The sequence below is a fragment of the Anneissia japonica genome, unplaced genomic scaffold (genome assembly GCF_011630105.1).
Source record: "Anneissia japonica isolate Jap-2015-1 unplaced genomic scaffold, ASM1163010v1 scaffold287992_len753583_cov170, whole genome shotgun sequence".
Lineage (NCBI taxonomy): Eukaryota > Metazoa > Echinodermata > Crinoidea > Comatulida > Comatulidae > Anneissia > Anneissia japonica.
In genome coordinates, this window is record NW_022723469.1 from 601,123 (window position 1) to 622,966 (window position 21,844).

The window sequence follows — 21,844 nt, forward strand, 5'->3', positions numbered from 1 at the left end:
TTTTTTTTGTGAATTTTGTTTCTCGAACGCAATGCATTAGGAGACAATCTTTCACTTTCTTTTTAATCCTTCTCTCACTGTTGTTCCATTTCATTTCCCCCGCCTTTCTTTGTGCTTTTCGTTTTGCATTGCATCAGTATTTGCACCTATGAGAAAACAATAAATTAAATGAAATGACCTTTTAGGTTTAAATGTTACTTTTACTGTCTGTTTTCCCATGTAAGCAGGCTTAATAATTAACCGGCCTGCTTTAGATTTATTATTTTAAGAATAATTGCTTTTAATGCTTAATATTTTGCGTTAACATTTTTGTAATAAGTACTGAAAATATTATATATCTTAGGTTAAAAATTTACACGAATAAAATATACGAGCGGTGCAGTGTTTTAATGCGTTGTATCATGCTTATATGGGTGATTTACTATACATTTTACGTAGGACCAGAATCAACACCGCATTGTATTAATAATTAAAAATGTTTTTTTTTATTAAAATCAAGATATTGTATACTGGATTCACAAAAATGTTGGTAGGCCTATGCTAATTTACTGTCTGCAATGAGGTTTCATCGAAGATACGTCCTATCTTATGAATGAGCACAGTGGTGGGAAGGATTTGAATTATAAGAAAAATGTCTTCACTTCGGTAAAAAAAAATATATAAATAAAAAAAAAAATATATATAAATAAAAATAAATAAAAAGCAAAATAAAATATTAAAATTTATATATATATAAAAAATAAAAAAAACAAAAAAAAAAAAAAGGTATTGTACACCGGAAGTATAAATTTTGATGGTATTGCAATTGACTATTATAATGTCAGTTTATTCGAAGATACGGCGTATCTTATGAATGAATAGAATGCAATGTTGTATGAAGGTCTTGACATAGAAGAATGATGTCTTAACTAATATATATATAGGTTTATGTATAAATAAATAAATAAATACAATTTTTTTAAATGAATAATAAAAATGAATATTGAAAATAAATAATAAAAAAGAATCAGAAATAGTATATTCCTGATTCGTTGAATCGTTTCAGGTATACTTTACAAGACATAGGCCTACAAGGTTGATTGAACGTAGAGGAAATTTATATTAACTGATGTTTAAGCAAAAATAATGAATTAAGTCAGCCGTATAAGGACTGCCACATGTTTCGCTTTTGATACGTGTGCACCAGGAATATTGTGAGTAGGCAAAATTATATTTTTAAGAGCTTTGATAAGGATGAATTTGTGTCTAGGATACTTGGCAGATATTACCCTTAGGCGTTTATTAAGAAAATGTATAAAAGAAAGTATAAGAAAAGATGTATAACCAATGAAGCATTCGAAATGAATGTTAAAAAATGTATTAGTCAGCCGCTTTGGACTGACCTCATTTTATTTTATTTCCTGTTGCATGCGCCCCATGTGTGTTTTTAAATATTCTTATGTATGTTAATCTTATATAAACTTAAGATGTTTTAACATCGAAGAATGTATTTTATTGGGAATAAATGTAGGTGAAACCCCTACAGAAGATAAAAAATGTACTGAAAATATTATATATCTTAGGTTAAAAATTTCCACATGAATAAAATATACGAGCGGTGCAGGTTTTAATGCGTTGTATCATGCTTATATGGGTGATTTATTATACATTTTACCTAGGACCATACACACCGCATTGTATTGTAGTGGGATAACATTCCAGCGGATTGAGAATAAAGCAGACCATCCGATGATGACTTTACTAATGACTTACGCAACTTAACACATAATATCTAATCTCTGATTATCTACTTTTAAAAAGTGCTATAATACGTCCGGAAAATAATGACGTTGAGCATTGTTCTCGATCGATGGCCTTTGGTATTCTAGGAATGTCATTAATTCTTGACAATAGGGTGTCAAAGCTAAATATCAGAGCTTTAGATTCTTGTATTGCCTTGGAAAGACTGTAAAACTATTTTGATCATTTTGTATGATTCTCTAAATTACTGTTTTCGTTTATTTAATTTTAGGAATATAACTCCGTTGTATTAGAGTTAGAATTTACAAAATGTCCGCAAAGGTTACACAGCTATTCAATCATTTTTAAAAAGTTATGTTAGCATGCCCACAACGTAAAATACATGTAAAATACGAGAGTACGCTATAAATTGGTACTGTATTTCACATTTTTAACGAATGAGTTCCTGTGGACTACGCCGAACTTGTATCCATTTTTGAAAGGTTTAAAATCTTTAAGATGTGCCGCTGACATAAAAGGTGTTCAATAAAGTGATAATGATGACACTACTTTGTTGTCTCTTTACTATAACCTCTAAATCAATGCATCCCACCTCATCCTCTCACATGCAGGATGAAGACCAACAAGTTAGAGTGGAGTTGAATAGCCTAGTGGTTAACATAACATGCTTGCCTTCCAATCCTAGGGTCCTGGGTTCACTTCCTGTCAGTGTTGTTTTTTCTGACGACCAAAACAACTCCACTCCCTAAATCTCATATTGAGATTTAGTTCGTGTAAGCATCGTGCGTGTGTTTGTCTTGTGAAAAGGATTGTCACCTACAAGTAGGACAGTGATATATTCGCTATTGACAATCCTTGGTACAGGTATTGTGTGCCTAAATAAAAGAGAAAGAGAGAAATGCTATCAGATCACCTATGTATATTCAATGAATTTTTAATCCAGTGTCCGGGGCAGTATCCAAGGTTGTGTTAAGGTGGAGGGTAGGCCACAAGGCTAACATGGTCGTCTAGGGGGGGGGGGGGGGGGCCGACAAAAATAAGGAAAAATGAATAGGGAATTGCATCTAAGACTTAAGACGCAATATAGACTTATGATTGTTTTTCATCAATCCGTGAACAAGTTTTATATTTCAAATGAAAATTTTGAGAACTTAAGTTTATACTGATTTTGTCATTGTTGCACATCTTTTACGGTTGTGCCTCTGTTATAAAAGAGATGCAATCAAGTGACTTACTCACTAATTTACAGACGCATTTTTAAGAAACAACGTTGTGTCGGTGGTGTAGTGGTTAACATAGTTGCCTTCCAAGCAATTGTCCCGGGTTCGATTCCCGGCCGACGCACAGTGATTTTCTTTTCTATGGTTTTGAAATTGAATTGTCTGGTATAATCAATTTCTAAAACTAGTACATTGGCAATTGAGTGGATCTGCGTCTCAGTTTAATAAGTTGATTTTCCTTTGAACTGGTCAAATAAATGTTTTTACCAATTTTATTACATATAATGTTACACCACTGTTAATGTTGTGCTATACCAAAACCAAATCCATTTCTATTATACAAACGTTTTAAGTTTAATATGTTTCATCAATGAAACTGTTATTAAATTTTGTTTATTTAAATGTAATTTGGTTATTATATTTAAACCTTGCAGCCCTATGCGCTAAATAACAGTTGTGTACCGTCTACAGTACTTGTATCATTACGGTTACCTTGTAAAGAGAATAGTGTGTCAAAAATGAACGGAAAATTATTAAATAATAATAATTTCCATAAATAATCGGTGTATATTATTATTTTTTTTCTATCTAAAAGGGCAATTCTATGTCTACCTATTCCACCAAATAATAATGCATTAAAATGTCAACCTGTGACGACTGTATATTTTAGGCCTAAGTAGTTTCATATTTACACATTATGGACTTCGGTAGGTCGGAGAAAAACATAAAGGACTGAGATATAATAGGCTTAAGCAGAAACTGAAACATTACCAACCAGCACAGTTTTTTTTTTTTTTTTTTTTTTATTGGTTGAAAATAAAGTTATAAGAGGACGGTGTGTGGGTGTAAAAGGGAAGTTAATAACTTTGCGCGTAAACAGTCCGTGTGGACAGTCGATTATTTTGCAAGAAACCCCGTGAATAATTAATGGTAAGTCGACAGCGTACAATAGGGATATTCAGAAAATCGACATTGGGTGTTGTTTCGCATTTATATGGAGGAGGAGTGTTTTTTATATTCGAGTGTTTTATGAAGTCTTACACTGTTCTCAAGAGTAACCTCACAGGACAAGCAAGCCTATTCAGGAAATTCCGAATTGTTGGAACTTCACAAGAAAGTCCTTGATTTTTTTTTGTTAATAAACTGATGTAATATAAAAGAAAAAATGTTTAATAAAATGCCTCTGGCGTGACCTGTCGCTGTCAAGGCAAGCGTCATAACCATTAGACCACGGAGGCTTCGCGGTTGAACAGATTCAAATACCACCAGATACATTCTATTACACAAGTGTAATAGAATGTATCTGGTGGTATAAGTATACTAGAAGTTGATAATGTGCTATAGTAGTGGAATTTCCTAATACGTTTGGTGCACTGTCCCGCCGCCACCTACCGATTTTGCAACAAAGCACGCAGAGGATTGTGTAATTCCAATGAACATTCCTTTTTGTTAATTAGAAAATGAACATATTGTATGGCGCTTTACTTTTATTTATTGCACACGTTAAAAAAAAGTCTATGTCTACAGAAAATGTTTCAATAAATGCCTCATTTGATTAGTGATTTTTTTTCACGAGGGCGTTTATTACATATTTGAGGGGAAAAAATTCACACAATGCTAATAATAGAAAGTACGGATAATGGCCTAACACCTATAAAGTGTCACGCCAAAACAACTTGGGGAAAGCTAAGGCTTCTTCGGGCCCTACGCTCTGGGGGTTGAGTCCGGGTATACAAGCCATACGAAACAAAACCCGCTTCGGTGACTACGACGTCTAATGGCGTATTATGATGTTTTTTTTTTGTATATATATATATTTTTATAATTTATATCACGGATAATGTCTTAGACATGCCGGGCCATGTTAGGTTGGTTACAGTGTGATATATCCTTTTGCGACCCAAGAAAATCGTCTGAAAAAACCCCAAAATATTAGGATTTTGTTGTCGTCATTGCAAAACACAGGACCATAAAACTAAATTCTATATTTATGTTTCTTTAATAAAAATCATTCTCCCTCAGTGTTACTTTCCCATAGCATCGAAAGGGTTCAATCTAAGTTTATGTATTTTAATAATTATAATTTTAATAATTATATCAATTTTGCACCAAATGTATTCCTGCACGTGAAGAAGAATATTAGGTATGTTTTTTTGATGTACGACTTCACAATTTTTTTTTCTCTCTATTTCGTTCCAACGTCAATAAACTTAACCCTTGATTCATTTGAGTTTTACTTACCAAAGTAAGTTTACTCAAAAATAGTTACATTTATCGTTTAGCTCATATTTGAAGTTTATCACAGGAAGAATCTGCTGTCGACACATTTACATCAACGTTTGAGTTAATTTAAGACCAGCTAATTACATTTATACTTATTTACTGTTTTAAGATTCATTGATTGTTGTGTTTGGGCTGGGGCTAAGTTTGTTATTTAAGTAGATTTTTATTGCTTGCGCGTTCTTGGTGTTAATTTGTATTCTTCTGTGTGCTTTTTCTGATGTTCAATTTCAAAACATCCTGCAATTGACACAGTACAGTAATGCTGTAGAATGTGGTTTTCGAAAAATAAAATATAATTAAAAAATCTAGAGTCGGGATCTTAGTCGGATGAGTCCATGGGCTTTAAGTTGAGGGCATCCGTTTTTTTTTTTTTTTTTTTTTTTTTTTTTAACTAGATCAGACGCCGTTACTATTTTTTGAATACGTCTCGTCAACAGATTTACAGATTTCACACCCTATTGACATTTCCGATTTATAGGATTACCACCGCAAAAAGAGGACAAGGGAGAAACTTCAGAATTTCGCATTTCCATCAGGCACTATAGACCCTGAATAAAACCTAATTTAAAATTTGAATTACGTAATTATTTCTATTATTATTAAATGGTCCAATTATTTGTAATAAAGAAACAACAACACCGATGGACAGATGCATAGTTTACCGTATGTTAACATAGATCGTGGCTGAGATCAGGTCTAATCTGTAAACATTTTACCCGGATCTAAACTTAATCATAAATCCTAATAGACCTATTCCATCTATTAAATAATTATTATGACAAGTATTTTACTGTATGTCGATCAATGTATGCTATTGCACGGTAACGGTGTTGTGGCTCTCATTGGCTAAAGCCAGGGCCCCAGGTCTTGAAGAAGTCCCTGGATTATTTAGCAGCATTTTTGCCCTATACGAAAGAACCCATCCAAATTTCCCTAAAACGTCAAATACGCCGAAGCGGCCGGGCCTTTCCCTGGGATGAGACCCCGAGGAAATATTCTGGGGTCTTTGTTACGCCAATGCCAATAGTGTACTACAGTATACCAAAAACTTAATTTCCATATACCTAAGTTTTCAAGATGTCTGGACCGTAAAATGAGGATTATATATCTTTGTTACACATATAAGCTTTTTATTATCTCGTGCGTGTATATACATGGCATGTATGTAAATCTCTGTCTGAACTAATCAAATTCCAATTTAAAGTTATATACATCAATATTCCTATTTGAACTATTGTATTATTCATATACAGTATAATTCAAGTTTGTTGGCTTGGAAATATTAGACCAATGTGTGTGTGTGTTATATAATACATTACTTGTCATATGGTTTTCTTGACAAGAGGAATTAATGAACAACAATAATCAATTACTGGTACTGTATATTATTATAATTTTTATATTTTTTCATTAAAAAACTTCAGTATTTGGTTATTTCAAAAGATTACATCTTGTGGCTCATACTATGCGCTATAAATTGTTGTGTGTATTCGGTACTTGTACGGTTATCATAAGAGAAATGTGTGTCAAAAATGAACGATAATAATAATTGCCCATCAGTGGTACTGTGTATTATTATTTTCAGTGTAAATGTAATTAAATCAACCATTTGTTGACTTCTCGTGGCCAAACAGCTAACAGTGTGTGTGAGAGTTAAAATATTAGTACGTTAACTTGCTTTTCTGACCACCATTATTGATTCGTCGGTCGATGTTGTTGGCGTTCCATATGTAGTATTTATTTAAAAAAATAACCACACTTTTGAAATCGATTGAGTAATTAATCATTAACAAACTTCACAGTCGCTCGCAATCACAGCACTATCCTCTCTGCTATCGCATTCATCTCGTAACATAAATAAATACAATTATAACAGTAATCATTTTCAAATTGATTTTGTAATGTTTATTGTAAATTTTTCATTATTTTCGTAAAACCACAGAATAACCACAGTGATTAGCATAAATATAAAGGCTAACATAAATGACGAATTCAACAAAGTGCGATTTCATAAATTAATATTTGATCATATGCAAATGAGCAAAAGCTACAAGTGTAGATCATAAAACATTAATAATAATCATAAGTACTTTATCGAATTAATACATATAAAAATAACTGTGCATCTTCGCACTTGTTTATATAAAAATCTTTCTATTTACAAGGAATTATTTAATTTTTTAAGCATTTATTTAAAAAATGTCTAAACCGGAAGATAAATTCGGCAAATGTGAGTTGTACGGTACCAACTCTATGAGGGAACCAGCCCGGTGATCTTAAATGATTGTCAAAACACCAATAATTCCAAATATACGATTGCACATGTACAACAAGTCTCTAGGTTGCTAAGTGAACTACGAGTTAGACATCTAACCCACGATGGTCTCTCCGGCAATTAAGCAAAACCGCAACCGATTTGTAGACTTCACGCAAATACTTCCTCAACGGAAACAAGTTGTAAAAACTTTTTAGCTGCACACACGATGTTAATGTGTACGCAATAGGATGTGCTTAAAGCACTTTACCTTCCATCTCTCTTTAAATTGTTCCAGCTAAACCATACTATCACAATACATAACGATGTTAACACACAATATGCATACTAAATGATAAAAAACATACATAATTCACTGGAACAGTTATACTATTCGAGGTTACTTAAAATGGCAAGTACAAAATTTGTAATATTTACGCCTGTTTTTTTTTTTAACATTTAAAGAACTCTTCGAATAGCACCTTTTCGCCACTTCGACGCCATCATCCATGCCTCAATCCGAGGCTGGACTGTTGGCAGAGGCTAGCTTTTTCGTCGTTCTGTGCGCGAGACACGACACCCATGGCAAATTACAAATGCTTGCACAAGGCAATGCATTTATTTAACATTAAAAATGTCACTAGTGACTAGTTAAAAATGCCAAAATAGGTTTAAAAGGAAGCACAGTCAGACCAAGGTCTGAGTGCAGAACCATGTTTACATGTGACGCTTCATGTGAAGCGACAAGTGATCAGAACGAGAGAATGCCCGTTCGCAGAGATGACACTGGAAAGGTCGATCCCCAGTGTGTTTGCGGTAGTGCCTGGTTAGCTCATCCGATCTGGCAAACTTCCAACCACATCCCTTCCAGTTGCACGCATACGGCTTCTCCCCTGTGTGGGTTCGGAGATGAGCCTTGAGATGCGAGCTCTTGGTGTAGGTTTTGTTGCAGCCTGGATGTGAGCACGTGTGTGTGGTTGTTCGCTTTCTACCCCAGGTTCGGCGGCCTTTTCGACGGTTCACCTGTTGACTCTGAAGAGGTTGCGATGTCAAGACGTTCTCGTTTGATGAGTTGATAAGAAGGTCCATAAGCGGAGATGTTGGTGGTGTGTTATGTGCACCGACCATATGTTGAGGTTGTTGTAACGCCATTGCAACTAGCTGTGGGCTCAGTTGAGATTGATTAAATCGCTGAACCTTCATTGGTGGCTCAGATATACACTGTTGAGGAGACTCGGGTGGCGACAGATAACCATGCGGTGTCAACATACATGGAGACAAGCCGTACATAGACTTTTGTTGATGCATTTGTTCTTTTGGAATAGCAACTGTCAAATGTGTAAGGTCGGAATGTCCAAAAACATTGTCCAAATCCGCTCGCATGAGTGGACTGTTCGGTTCTTGTTTTATCATCATAATCCCCACTGATGAATCGTCATTGTAGAATCGCTGTTCTGCGTTTGAATTGTTGAGGATAAAGTCCAAGTCAAGCAGGTCATCATAACACTCCCCGACCGATGAGGCTGGAGGCGAAGAGCACACGCTTGATGAACAATCGCTTACAGAACCAAGGCTATTAATTGGCGAGCAGGTCTCTGCACGTTGCTGGCCTATGTTTTGATCCCAGTCGTGTAAAAGCGACTCAACATCATTCAAAACCTGAGGTGGAAAAACAGATGAAGGATAGTAAGTCGTTTGTGGCATATAAATCCATGGCATATAACAGTAAGCCATTTTAAAACGTGCACACGCTATTAACACTCAACACAATATGAAGCTGGCTAGGCTTCTTGGAATGTATGCCCAGGTGAATCGCCACTGCCAGTCACGTGTGTACAAGATTAGAATAGAATCAACAAGTATTGAATAATTATAAGTTGAATGGAAAACATGGTCCAGACGCCTAGAATAAAAGCGCGAGAAAGCCAATGCATTCATTAAAACAATGCAACTAATTTTGAGCCAACAATTTAATTTGAAAAGCTGGCAGCAGGCTTTTCAATTGGTTGCTTGGTATCGTTGTTTTGTTTTATAAAAACAGAATGACACTGAAATATCAAATTAAAGAATGCAATCTTGGAAGTTCACACATTGCCAAAGTACAATTGCATAGTACTATTTCATAAGTGTACATGTCATGTGCACGAAAAAAAAATTTTGATCACACAACACATCTAGACTTATGACTTATGCCTATTACAAATACATTATTATTTAGTAAACTAATATGTCAAACTTCAACTATCCATGCTTGCTGACCTAAACAGACTTTTTTGTATCGTATGCATTTAAAAATATAAGAAACTTACATTCATCATTCCCATGTCGAAGTCAGATATTCCAGAGTTGAACGCTGAAGGCATTTCGCAAGCCAAAACAGCCATTTTATTTTGAATTGGTGAAAATGTTTTTAAAATATTAAATTCACAGAGGCACACTCGTGAGAAATTGTGGTCAATCTGTTCAAAACATGTACATCAGTAGTTATAAGCCATACTATACTCATAAAGCCTCAACCAATCACAGACACCGCTCTCTGCTCAGCCAATCAGAAGCTGAGGCTATATTTAGACGGTATATAAGCAAGCTATCGTTTCGAGCGAGCTCTCAGTCAAGCCGCTGAGAGCATCCTGACACGGCACTTCTGCTTGTTGCTATGACGATATTGAATAAACATGAATAAACATTGCCATAACAAAAGTGGAACAAAAGCCGTGTTTACAAACTATTTCCTATTCGTTAACGATTGAGCTAAATGACGTAAGCTGGTTAAGTCTGCGAAAAGTTCACGGATAGAGGTCAGTCTAGTGGAAATTTGAAATATGGTAATTTTGTATTTATCAGCCGGGTCCTTCCGTCTATTTTTATCCCGCTATATAAGCTGAGCGCTGGCGTGACTCAGTTATCATTCGATCGAATGGAACGGTCGGGGATGTTCGGATCTCAAGAATTTTCAAGCTGCTGCAGTCTCGGTTATGATTTATAGGAAGGATTTCATTTTGTTATACAACGATAAGACCTGTCATGCTTAGCCTAATTTCAAATGCCGAAATGATTTTAAACAATTTCTGTTGTAGACTTTAGTAAAAAAAATAGAAAATAATTAGGAAATATACACATAAAAAATAAACCATATAGGCCTGAATTTTGAAGAATTTAAAGTCTAAAATTCAGCATGTCTAAATTTTGAAGTTGATACAGTAATTTATTTGATATTTTATTTGACCGATTGAATTAAATATTGTAAGGTGTTATTTTTACAATTTTTGCAGTATATGCCTATTTAAAGATACCGGTACCACATATAAAGCATTTTAATTAAAATACATTCCAACAAACTTTTTTTTTTATATAATTTATCTTATTATCATATTTTATTTGACCGATTTAGTATTTTAATTAAAATTTTTAAGGCTTTATTTTTAAAATTTGCAGTATAAGCTTTAAAGATACCATAGGCCTATAGTATAAAAAACCATTTCAATTAAAAATAAATTCCAACAAACCTTACTATAATTAATATTATTTTAATTATAATTATTAAGCCTGTAACATCATCATTTATAGTATAATATATGTCATTATTATTGATAGGGCCCTAATATTTTTATTTTAGCCTACATTGTAAAAGTTACAATAAAGCATGCCTGGTAAACCGAAAGTGCATTGGCCTGTGAAACATTCGATCGTGTGATCTATTTTTTTTATTCTATGTATAGTCTATTATTATTATTATTATTATTATTATTATTATGTCAGTTGTCAAAACAGACATTTTCTGTTACACCTTACTATACAACAGCATTGATTTTTCCTTTCGCTTTTCATTTGTAATGGTAGTTTCGTGTAATTTTACAATCTGAATATTTTTGTTTATGTTTAATAAAACGGAAGACAATTCAATTTTTATCACTTTAAAACGAAGGAAACTCTAGGCCTACGGCATAAACTCCTAACCTTTCCCCAGGAACACAGTAATCTTATTGTAGTTCTTAAATATACAGGCATGGAAACGTAATGACTTTGCGGAGGCAGTTATAATAATTCACTTTATTATTTTGGTAGATATACTCCTGATCATAATTTTAAATTAATTGTCAGTCAAAACGCCAAAACGTGAGAAAAACTGCCAAGTCATGAGGCATGTTTTTATCCACATCTTGGGGTATAGGGTGGTCGCCGTTCGTCTTTGGATTACTCATCACATGATCATCGTCGTAACCTTGATGCTCCAGTATATCCATCACTGACAGGTATTTATTTATGAGACCGAACGTGTATTGGCAAATTGTTATTGCACGATTACAACTACTTTGACACCTTGTTGTGTAACGTATTAGCTGTCGTAAATAATAACGGCCTTTTTAAATGTTCCCTGTATATATTCGCGCCTAATAATATTATGTTCCTATAATACGTCAACTGTGTATGATTTTTATCATCTAGATGTGTATAAGAGACAGGTTGCACGCATACGGCTTCTCCCCTGTGTGGGTACGGAGATGAGCCTTGAGATGCGAGCTCTTGGTGTAGGTTTTGTTGCAGCCTGGATGTGAGCACGTGTGTGTGGTTGTTCGCTTTCTACCCCAGGTTCGGCGGCCTTTTCGACGGTTCACCTGTTGACTCTGAAGAGGTTGCGATGTCAAGACGTTCTCGTTTGATGAGTTGATAAGAAGGTCCATAAGCGGAGATGTTGGTGGTGTGTTATGTGCACCGACCATATGTTGAGGTTGTTGTAACGCCATTGCAACTAGCTGTGGGCTCAGTTGAGATTGATTAAATCGCTGAACCTTCATTGGTGGCTCAGATATACACTGTTGAGGAGACTCGGGTGGCGACAGATAACCATGCGGTGTCAACATACATGGAGACAAGCCGTACATAGACTTTTGTTGATGCATTTGTTCTTTTGGAATAGCAACTGTCAAATGTGTAAGGTCGGCATGTCCAAAAACATTGTCCAAATCCGCTCGCATGAGTGGACTGTTCGGTTCTTGTTTTATCATCATAATCCCCACTGATGAATCGTCATTGTAGAATCGCTGTTCTGCGTTTGAATTGTTTAGGATAAAGTCCAAGTCAAGCAGGTCATCATAACACTCCCCGACCGATGAGGCTGGAGGCGAAGAGCACACGCTTGATGAACAATCGCTTACAGAACCAAGGCTATTAATTGGCGAGCAGGTCTCTGCACGTTGCTGGCCTATGTTTTGATCCCAGTCGTGTAAAAGCGACTCAACATCATTCAAAACCTGAGGTGGAAAAACAGATGAAGGATAGTAAGTCGTTTGTGGCATATAAATCCATGGCATATAACAGTAAGCCATTTTAAAACGTGCACACGCTATTAACACTCAACACAATATGAAGCTGGCTAGGCTTCTTGGAATGTATGCCCAGGTGAATCGCCACTGCCAGTCACGTGTGTACAAGATTAGAATAGAATCAACAAGTATTGAATCTGTCTCTTATACACATCTAGATGTGTATAAGAGACAGATTCGAGGTTACTTAAAATGGCAAGTACAAAATTTGTAATATTTACGCCTGTTTTTTTTTTTAACATTTAAAGAACTCTTCGAATAGCACCTTTTCGCCACTTCGACGCCATCATCCATGCCTCAATCCGAGGCTGGACTGTTGGCAGAGGCTAGCTTTTTCGTCGTTCTGTGCGCGAGACACGACACCCATGGCAAATTACAAATGCTTGCACAAGGCAATGCATTTATTTAACATTAAAAATGTCACTAGTGACTAGTTAAAAATGCCAAAATAGGTTTAAAAGGAAGCACAGTCAGACCAAGGTCTGAGTGCAGAACCATGTTTACATGTGACGCTTCATGTGAAGCGACAAGTGATCAGAACGAGAGAATGCCCGTTCGCAGAGATGACACTGGAAAGGTCGATCCCCAGTGTGTTTGCGGTAGTGCCTGGTTAGCTCATCCGATCTGGCAAACTTCCAACCACATCCCTTCCAGTTGCACGCATACGGCTTCTCCCCTGTGTGGGTTCGGAGATGAGCCTTGAGATGCGAGCTCTTGGTGTAGGTTTTGTTGCAGCCTGGATGTGAGCACGTGTGTGTGGTTGTTCGCTTTCTACCCCAGGTTCGGCGGCCTTTTCGACGGTTCACCTGTTGACTCTGAAGAGGTTGCGATGTCAAGACGTTCTCGTTTGATGAGTTGATAAGAAGGTCCATAAGCGGAGATGTTGGTGGTGTGTTATGTGCACCGACCATATGTTGAGGTTGTTGTAACGCCATTGCAACTAGCTGTGGGCTCAGTTGAGATTGATTAAATCGCGGAACCTTCATTGGTGGCTCAGATATACACTGTTGAGGAGACTCGGGTGGCGACAGATAACCATGAGGTAAATAATAAATTTAACAGTGTTAACGGCTATCTTGATTTATTATAAGATATTGTACTCAAAACGAACGGACTAAGTTATCCTCGGTCATTGTGCTTAGAAAAGAAATAGTAATATATTATAGCCTATTACTATTTATTATTACTACTACTACGATTTTAAATTCATCTTACGATGGATATGGATATATTATGTCAAATTACACAATATAGAAAAAAAAATTAGAAGGGGAAACAGTCTGTGGAGGGAGCACGGAGGCCCCTAGTGCAAAGTAATTGATTAAATATATACATCGAAACAATATGAAATATATGTATTTTAGGCCTATAGGCATAGGCCTATTATACCTACCAACATACGGTACCACATAAACCGTAAAGCTGACCCCCAATTCTGAATTTGGTCAGGATTAGGTCTGTACAATGCGGTAATTTTATTCTCAATTCGATGAATTCAGTAAAGATTAATTTACACATGATTTGCTTCTGAGTCTACGTTGATTTTAATTTTGTTTTCTTGATATTGTTTTTATTTAATTAGATTTAGTGTAGTATTGTACTGAATTACGTCCAACCATAGGAATAAAGTTATTCCTCCGCGGCCAAACTGGGTGATAAACTATTTTATTTTTATAGGGCCTAACATACTGATTTATAATTGTAAAGTTATACTTGTAACCTAGTAGATAATAATAGGTTTTAATTACTGCAATAGGCCTATATAATTATATTAACCTCCATTATATTTATCTCTTTCTTTGTCTTTTGTGATCATGCTTTTAATAACAGTAGTTGAGCGAACAATACGTCGTCTTTTAAAATCATCCGCTACACATTTTTTTTCTTTATAAGAACCAGTAAATTTTTGCCCAGGCTCAGTGTTATTATTGTTTTGGCCGATTTCAGGCTCAAAATGTTCTTATTTTGTTCTTATTTTACACACTTTTCAAACATAGAAAAGTATTATTTTACAGCAGTATACACTGTACTGGAATGTATGTACTGTAAAAGTGGTCCTTGCAAAAGGCTCCAGGAAAAAAAATGGCCCCAGAAAAAGGCCCTCGTAAAAATGTATCCCAAATGTACAGGTAGGTACACCTACTGTACTGTGTATAGAGGGTATAACATACTCACACCTACTGCACATGAAGTACAGATATAATTTTTTAAATTTTTTTTTTTTGGTATTTCTAGTTATTTTCAATAAAGATCTCATTTGACACTTTAACTCAGCCTTAATTTGTTCTTATTTTGTTCTTAATTTTTAAGCAATTTCAGCCTCAGTGTTCTTATAAAATGTGTTCTTATAAAAAAAAAAAAAATGTGTATTGTAGTGTCATCACATCTGCGGACAGTCAGGGTGGCCATTGCACGATGAGGCTATAGGTCCGCAGCACAGTAATATTTTGTTATTAAAATTTAGGAATACCGTGTTCAACTTCAGTGATATCAACTTAAGTTGTGTGAATGAATCCAGAATAAATACAATTTTTTTTAAAGTACAGATTTATTTGTTACATTTAAATTTTATGATCACATTGATAATGAACGAAGTTAAGCTATAGGCATTTAATGTAACATGACAGAAAGCAATGGCTTGAGTATATAAGGAATACTCGCAAATTAAACTTTCTTTCTCTTGGTATTTAGCGCATTTTCTTATTCTCAGAACAGTATAGTTGGCAACACAGTTTAGTTGGCAAATGTAGTTGAAAAGCTGTCATCTAGACAAAATGAAATAGTTCCTAACACAAGGGCAGCTGCCGCCGAGCGTGCTACAAGTGACTCACAACAAACAGGTTCTTTAAGAGTTGCTGGCACCTATGGTACATTCTCTACGGAGGCGATTTGACTCAGTCACTCGCGAGAATTGCAAGTCAACCTGTAATTCATAGGTATATCCCGAAACGAATATAAATACGTTTTATACAGTGTTCAGTGTTTACAATTTAACAATAAGTTAGTTATACATTCCATCACGATTGTCTTACAATAAAACATGAAGGTCAAGCAAATTGCGCATGTCACGTCGTGCCAAACTGAACAAGGATACTGTATTTGAATACATTGTCTCTGTGTGTTGAGTTGAGTGCAGTTAAATAAACGATCCTAATTGTTGTAATCGTACGACACAATACAGTATACTGTGGCTGCCGCGGGGTATGTTAGCAAAAAAGAAAGTTACAGGTTACTACATGGTCTTACTGCAAAGCCATTGTCGAGGTATTCATCCGTGTAGTAAAATATTTGTTTATTTGTTTTTGGTTTTTTTTTGTGTGTGTGTTTTTTTTTTTTTTTTGCGATCTGATTTGTCATTGATGGTTTAACATAAAAGGGGGTTTCCATCTTGCTTATATTTATTTCTAACACTTTTGAAGTAGGCGGTCTCGTTTAATCCGACAAAATGTTGCAAATAAATATAATAGAGAAATGCACAAAAAAATAAATTACTATTATACTAGGCCTAGTATAACACAAACTTTAGTAAAAATAATAATAAGATATCATTATAAGTTCAATTATTTTCTCGTGTGTGTTAAGCAGAATTGAGACCCAAAATAGATTTAACTACCTAGGCTTATAAAAACACCTAAATGAAAAAATGGGCCCAACTTTAATTTTATGAAATAGAAAATAGTAGAATAAAAACATTAGGCCTACAGATGAAAATTTTGCGTATTTCACGTAAGAATAGCTGGTTGCATACAGCTATCAAAAGAGAGCCTTTCAAAGTAAATAATGTCCACAGGCTTAAATCATGCCCCGCTAGGTGAAAAAACCTGTGTTTGAATAATTTTTAATAGTAGCACCACTTTTGATTATGGGGTCAGCGTAATGCTCGTTCTACACTACCGATCTGGCTATGGAAATCGTAGGTCTAAATAATTGCTTTTAATATAATGTGTATATAACTATAAATCCATCTTTTTTCATTCTAATGATGACGGTCAGTCGGAGCAATCTCACCGAAACGTCGAGATAATAATCAACTAATGGTTTTATTTCAACTTTAATCTCACACATGGTATTACCGAAAGCGTTATTATTTTATTATTGACACTCGCCATGCAAACCGTCAAGACACATTAATATGAAAATCGCCTTTAATAGTATACTTTATTACCGCAGGATGTTTACAAGCTAAATAACATATACCCCGTACAGGATTTTTGTTAAGGAGACTATACTAATCCGAGGAAACCGAAACAATTACCAAGGAATTCCATTATTTGTTGTAACTTTGTGGTGTACTGTTCAAGCTATTGTGTTTTGTGGCATACCGATTAGTATCAGAACAATGCACCCTGCATGAAAGGAATGGCAAACGTATATGGAACCAGGAACAGACTGGGTTCAGTTGATACTGAATGAACACTGATATTACCATTTCCAAGGTACCAGTTCATCCGTGTCACCCAAGGCACGAATTCGTTCCCGGGAAATTTAATTTAATTATGTTTAACTGGATATACAATGTTATGCCACGTGGTTTGGTTATCGAAACTTCGAGAATGAAGTTCAGATTCCGTATATTGCTCATCACATAAAAAATACATGAACATTTTTTTCAAGAGTTGCATAAATTTCATTAAAAGATTTTAGTACTATAGTTCCATTAAAGACATTAAAAGAGATATCACAAAACCAAATAAAACTACGAAAACACATTAATTAAAGTTTCCTCTTATAAAATTTGTTTTAGTTAGAAAAAAAAGAAGATCATGCCGCCACATGGAATTTAACCCAGGACCCACCTCGGAGATGTGCCAAAACGCATATTAAGAGGACGTTACAGTTTTTTGTTTGTTTGTTTGTTAGTGTTCCCAAAATACTGTAGGTGCACCCCTTTAGAGACATGATAATTAGCAGGAGCTATCGAAATATCCGTTTGATCTGAATAAAGTTGTATTCCGCAAGTCAACTTCCAATTATTGTACACCGTTTTTTCATTGTTTTTACATTTTATTTCACTTGGAGCATACATGCAAACCCACTCTTCAATATATCTCTTATACACATCTAGATGTGTATAAGAGACAGAAACTGAACAAGGATACTGTATTTGAATACATTGTCTCTGTGTGTTGAGTTGAGTGCAGTTAGTTTCCCGCCTTTATTTTCAATCAATGTCATATTGTATATTATCCAACGCTGTACACAATTGTTATTCGGCATATTATACATTAGGCATTACAGTACCTTACATTTTTGTTAACATATACTCATGCTGCGCTTATACACAATATAATTAATATGATTAATCAAATTAATTTTCAGGTTAATCAATTCGTTTGTCATGCGATTTTTTGGCGCAGAAACATATTCTCGTTATAATTTCCAGTTAAAACATTTTACTACTGCAACGAGAGTAATTGAAATATTGAATTTTATTTTCAAGTTGAGTTTCTTAACGTTAAGGGTCACAGTTCACATTGTTTTGGTTATTATCCTAATTCGAGTTTTTGTCGCAATGATGATAAATTATGCAAGTCACAAACAAATCTGGTGTATTATGCCCATAATATACAGGCCTAACTGCGACTTTCGTTTTCAGGAAATATTTCGGAAATATCTTTTCAGCAAATAATTGAACTAGTTTAGCCTATTATAAGTGTCCGGTTAATACGATGATGAATCTATCATGGTTTGCCTCTATCTGGGCATTAGCAAACGAGGACGTCATACAACACAGTGAGTATACAGGATAGCCTTCACCAGGCGCGAAATAACGCATGCACTCTCATGCTGAAGTCCACAGCCCCCTAACCCCACCAATTTTTTCCCCAAAGGGTCTTAGACAGTCACATAGGGCCACGACCGGATCTTAACCATAGAGGCTATGACCTGACAAGACCCTGAATGCTGGTCGCCAAAATAAGACAATCTAATTGTACGGTATCTATCTCAGGTCCCGTGGGTAATAACCAAATGAACCACCTAGGCCTGTTTTATACTTGTTTAAATTTTTTAATGACACAATATTTTTTTTTTTTTTTTAAACAAAATAATCAAGTTTCTTCATATTCATTATAAGGCATTTTATTTGTGGATACACTGAAATAGAATGCTAAGACCTAAAATCCTAAACTGCCAGTGCCGTCCAGGAGGGTCCCGCGAACCTCCACCATCATTGAACCGTTGTGCTCTGCGGCCCAATCTTATGAAAACACAGGGCTCCAAGGCGGCCCCGGCGTTACACCACTGGCATTCACTTTCACTTTGAGTTCATTATTCCAAAATTTAAACATTCTGATATCCATGTCTTCTCCCGATGCATGATATTGCGTTAGTTGGTGGAAGACTCTATTGACCACAAGTGGGATGCGAGACAAACATCAAAACCATGCGACGGATAATCCCACTACACAATGGAAACCTTTGTGGTCTGGCACCCATGGATTAGTACCGTAGGGCATACAGGATCGTCAACTGTTTTAGGGAAAATCTTACCCTATATACAGTTACTTGTATTTATTTATTGTTTTATTTAATGGCACTACACCTTTGTATCGGTGGCACTCACAAACTGTGGTGTGGTCTTACAGAATGCAAAAGAATATAAAAAAGGAAAGCGATTTTATCTAAAACAAGCAAAAGTAAGAAAAATATAATATAAATACATACATAATACAGTATGCGTGCATGCATAATGTAGACCTGTGCATAACACACATAATGTATTATAGACTTATAACAGGGAACAGTGAATTATACTGCACATAGGCTATACATCTCAACATAGATATCTATCTGTGTATACATATACATGTACACAATCACATAGGGCCTACATGCATTATCACAAGGCAGTCAGAAAAAAGTAAGCATAGTACAGTAATAAAATATACCTAAATTATACATACACAAAAAAATATAATATGCAGTACATATATACATGTATATACATGCTATATAGCCTAACTTTGAACTTTAAACACTTACATACATAAACAGAAATACAAATCCAAACACAAAAGTATAAACACATGGAAATCTAAATACAAAACTACAGAAGCGATCGTTAAAAATACTTCATGCATGAAACAATAACAATACAAACTTATAATATTTTCGTTAACCACACAGCGATAAAATATTAAAAAAAAGGCCTTGGCTTTATACTTATAAAAATAAGAATAACCTGCAGTAAAATTAAGCCCAGACTCAGTGTTCGTATATTTTGCCAATTTCAGGCTGAAAAAGTTCTTATTTTGTTGTTATTTTAGAAAAATGATCGATGTACAGCAGTATATCACTACTGTATATAGAGGGTATTACAAAGTCACACCACTAAGAGGTACAGATAAGATTAGTTGGTTTTTCTATTAAAAAAAAAAACAAACAAATAAAATCCTCATTTCATATTTTACCTCAGCCTCAATTTATTGTTATTTATTCTTAATTTTAAAGCAATTTCAGCCTCATTGTTATTATAAAATGTGTTTAAAAAAAAAAATTAGTAGGCTTACACTCCGAACAATTTGGGCACGCCGAGAACCAGTGATTCGGAACCCACCCCGAAACCGGCTTATTGACGCAAGTAAACAATTAGGCTCAGCCTTGGAAAAACGTCAATCCCCAAGGATTTTTTAGATCAAGTACATTTACCGCATAGTTTTGTACAGCACTTTATAGTCTCATAAGTCCAAATATGGTATTTCTAAAGAAAACACCACAGCGATGTATATTTTGCACTGCTGTACTAGACTGCTAAAATTTGTGTGGGCAACATAATGCATTTCGAGCCGCCGGGATATTTTTGGCAGGAAATGATGATAGTATGGAAAGTTTGATGGAATTTCACGACAGTGGGCATGTGATTCCTCAGTCAACATTGATAGGATTGTATTAAATCATAACTCAATTCAGGGAGCTGCTAAAGTTAAAATCTTTCAAAAATGACTCAAAACAATTAGGTACTATAGTTAATGAGACAATAAATGTATCACTGATCATTAATCGATTTGTTTTATCATCGTGGTTGTAAACTTATTCTCTAGGGCTTTCAACAAATGTGTCATAAAATATAAAATAGACACATGTATAAGAGAGAAAAAGAGAAAGGAACAACACATTAATAAAAAATTATAGATTATTTTGTAATATTATTTTTTAACATATACCGTAGTCCATCATCGGCATCATCATTATAATCATCATCATCATCATTATAATATTAATTTCTTAACACAACAGGAGATCGAAAGCCAAGGAGGAACAAAGTTACTGCACCAGGTTTGGCAACCCCATAAAATCAAACAAGAAAGGGGGAATAAAGACAATTGACGAAAGCACACAGTCACACTCCAGCAAAGACACCCAGAAAACGTCAGATCATTAGTTAGAATAACCAATTAACGTACCGTACGATACAAATTTATTATTATTATTATTATTATTATTATTTATTATTATTATTATTTATTATTAAGTTATTATTTATGTTGCTTAGTATTACAAAACAAATGAACAAATGCATCAGACCATAATATATAATCATATGTAATAGGCTATTTATTATATAATGATACTACAACAGTCCTGTTGAGTAGGCCCAAATGATAATTATAAGCCTTGATTTAGCCAAAAATACTATGAAAACAGGCCAAGTACCGTTTTAATTTTTTTTGCATACGCGAGCCCGGTTAGCTCAGTCGGTAGAGCATCAGACTTTTAATCTGAGGGTCAAGGGTTCAAGTCCCTTATCGGGCGAGTTGCTTTTTTTTAAGTTACTCTTTAGGATCTACAAAAATTATTATTTATACTCTCCTGTCCTCCATTCATTATTTTGAATCGTCGTTTTTGGCAATCTGATTTTTTATTTTGAAAAAGAGAAGGACTCTCCTTGTCGGAATTACTTTATTACGAAAAAACATCAAGAAGATGTAAGAAAGTCGAATTGGACCTAAACTTTTTTTCTACACGACTGTAAAAAGTTCGGGGTTTATCCCGCATTTATCATATTATAATGACATTACAAT

At 34.9% G+C, this 21,844-nt stretch overlaps 1 protein-coding gene and 2 non-coding genes across 3 annotated transcripts; 2 read left to right on the forward strand and 1 right to left on the reverse strand.

The window, feature by feature from the left end:
- The first annotated feature begins 3,012 nt into the window (after positions 1 to 3,012).
- On the forward strand, positions 3,013 to 3,084 carry Trnag-ucc. Its single transcript has one exon. It is a non-coding gene; the product is annotated as a tRNA-Gly (tRNA).
- A 4,038-nt stretch (positions 3,085 to 7,122) lies between these two features.
- LOC117112215 (zinc finger protein 236-like) lies at positions 7,123 to 13,859 on the reverse strand. Its single transcript, XM_033255289.1, has 4 exons — positions 13,325 to 13,859; positions 11,974 to 12,749; positions 9,807 to 9,972; positions 7,123 to 9,156 (listed from the first exon to the last, which is right to left on the reverse strand). The coding sequence occupies exons 1-4, from the start codon at positions 13,805 to 13,807 to the stop codon at positions 8,215 to 8,217; spliced, it is 2,367 nt and encodes a 788-aa protein (XP_033111180.1). The 5' UTR covers positions 13,808 to 13,859; the 3' UTR covers positions 7,123 to 8,214.
- A 7,643-nt stretch (positions 13,860 to 21,502) lies between these two features.
- On the forward strand, positions 21,503 to 21,575 carry Trnak-uuu. The gene has a single exon. It is a non-coding gene; the product is annotated as a tRNA-Lys (tRNA).
- Positions 21,576 to 21,844: the final 269 nt, after the last annotated feature.

Excerpts from the sequence above, each read along its gene's own strand:
- LOC117112215 (XM_033255289.1), bottom strand. The coding sequence starts at position 13,807 with ATGAAGGTTCCGCGATTTAATCAATCTCAACTGAGCCCACAGCTAGTT. Across the intron at positions 12,750-13,324 it reads TTCACATGAAGCGTCACATG|GTTTTGAATGATGTTGAGTC; the intron begins TAAACATGGTTC and ends TTTCCACCTCAG. Across the intron at positions 9,157-9,806 it reads TCGACATGGGAATGATGAAT|GTTTTGAATGATGTTGAGTC; the intron begins GTAAGTTTCTTA and ends TTTCCACCTCAG.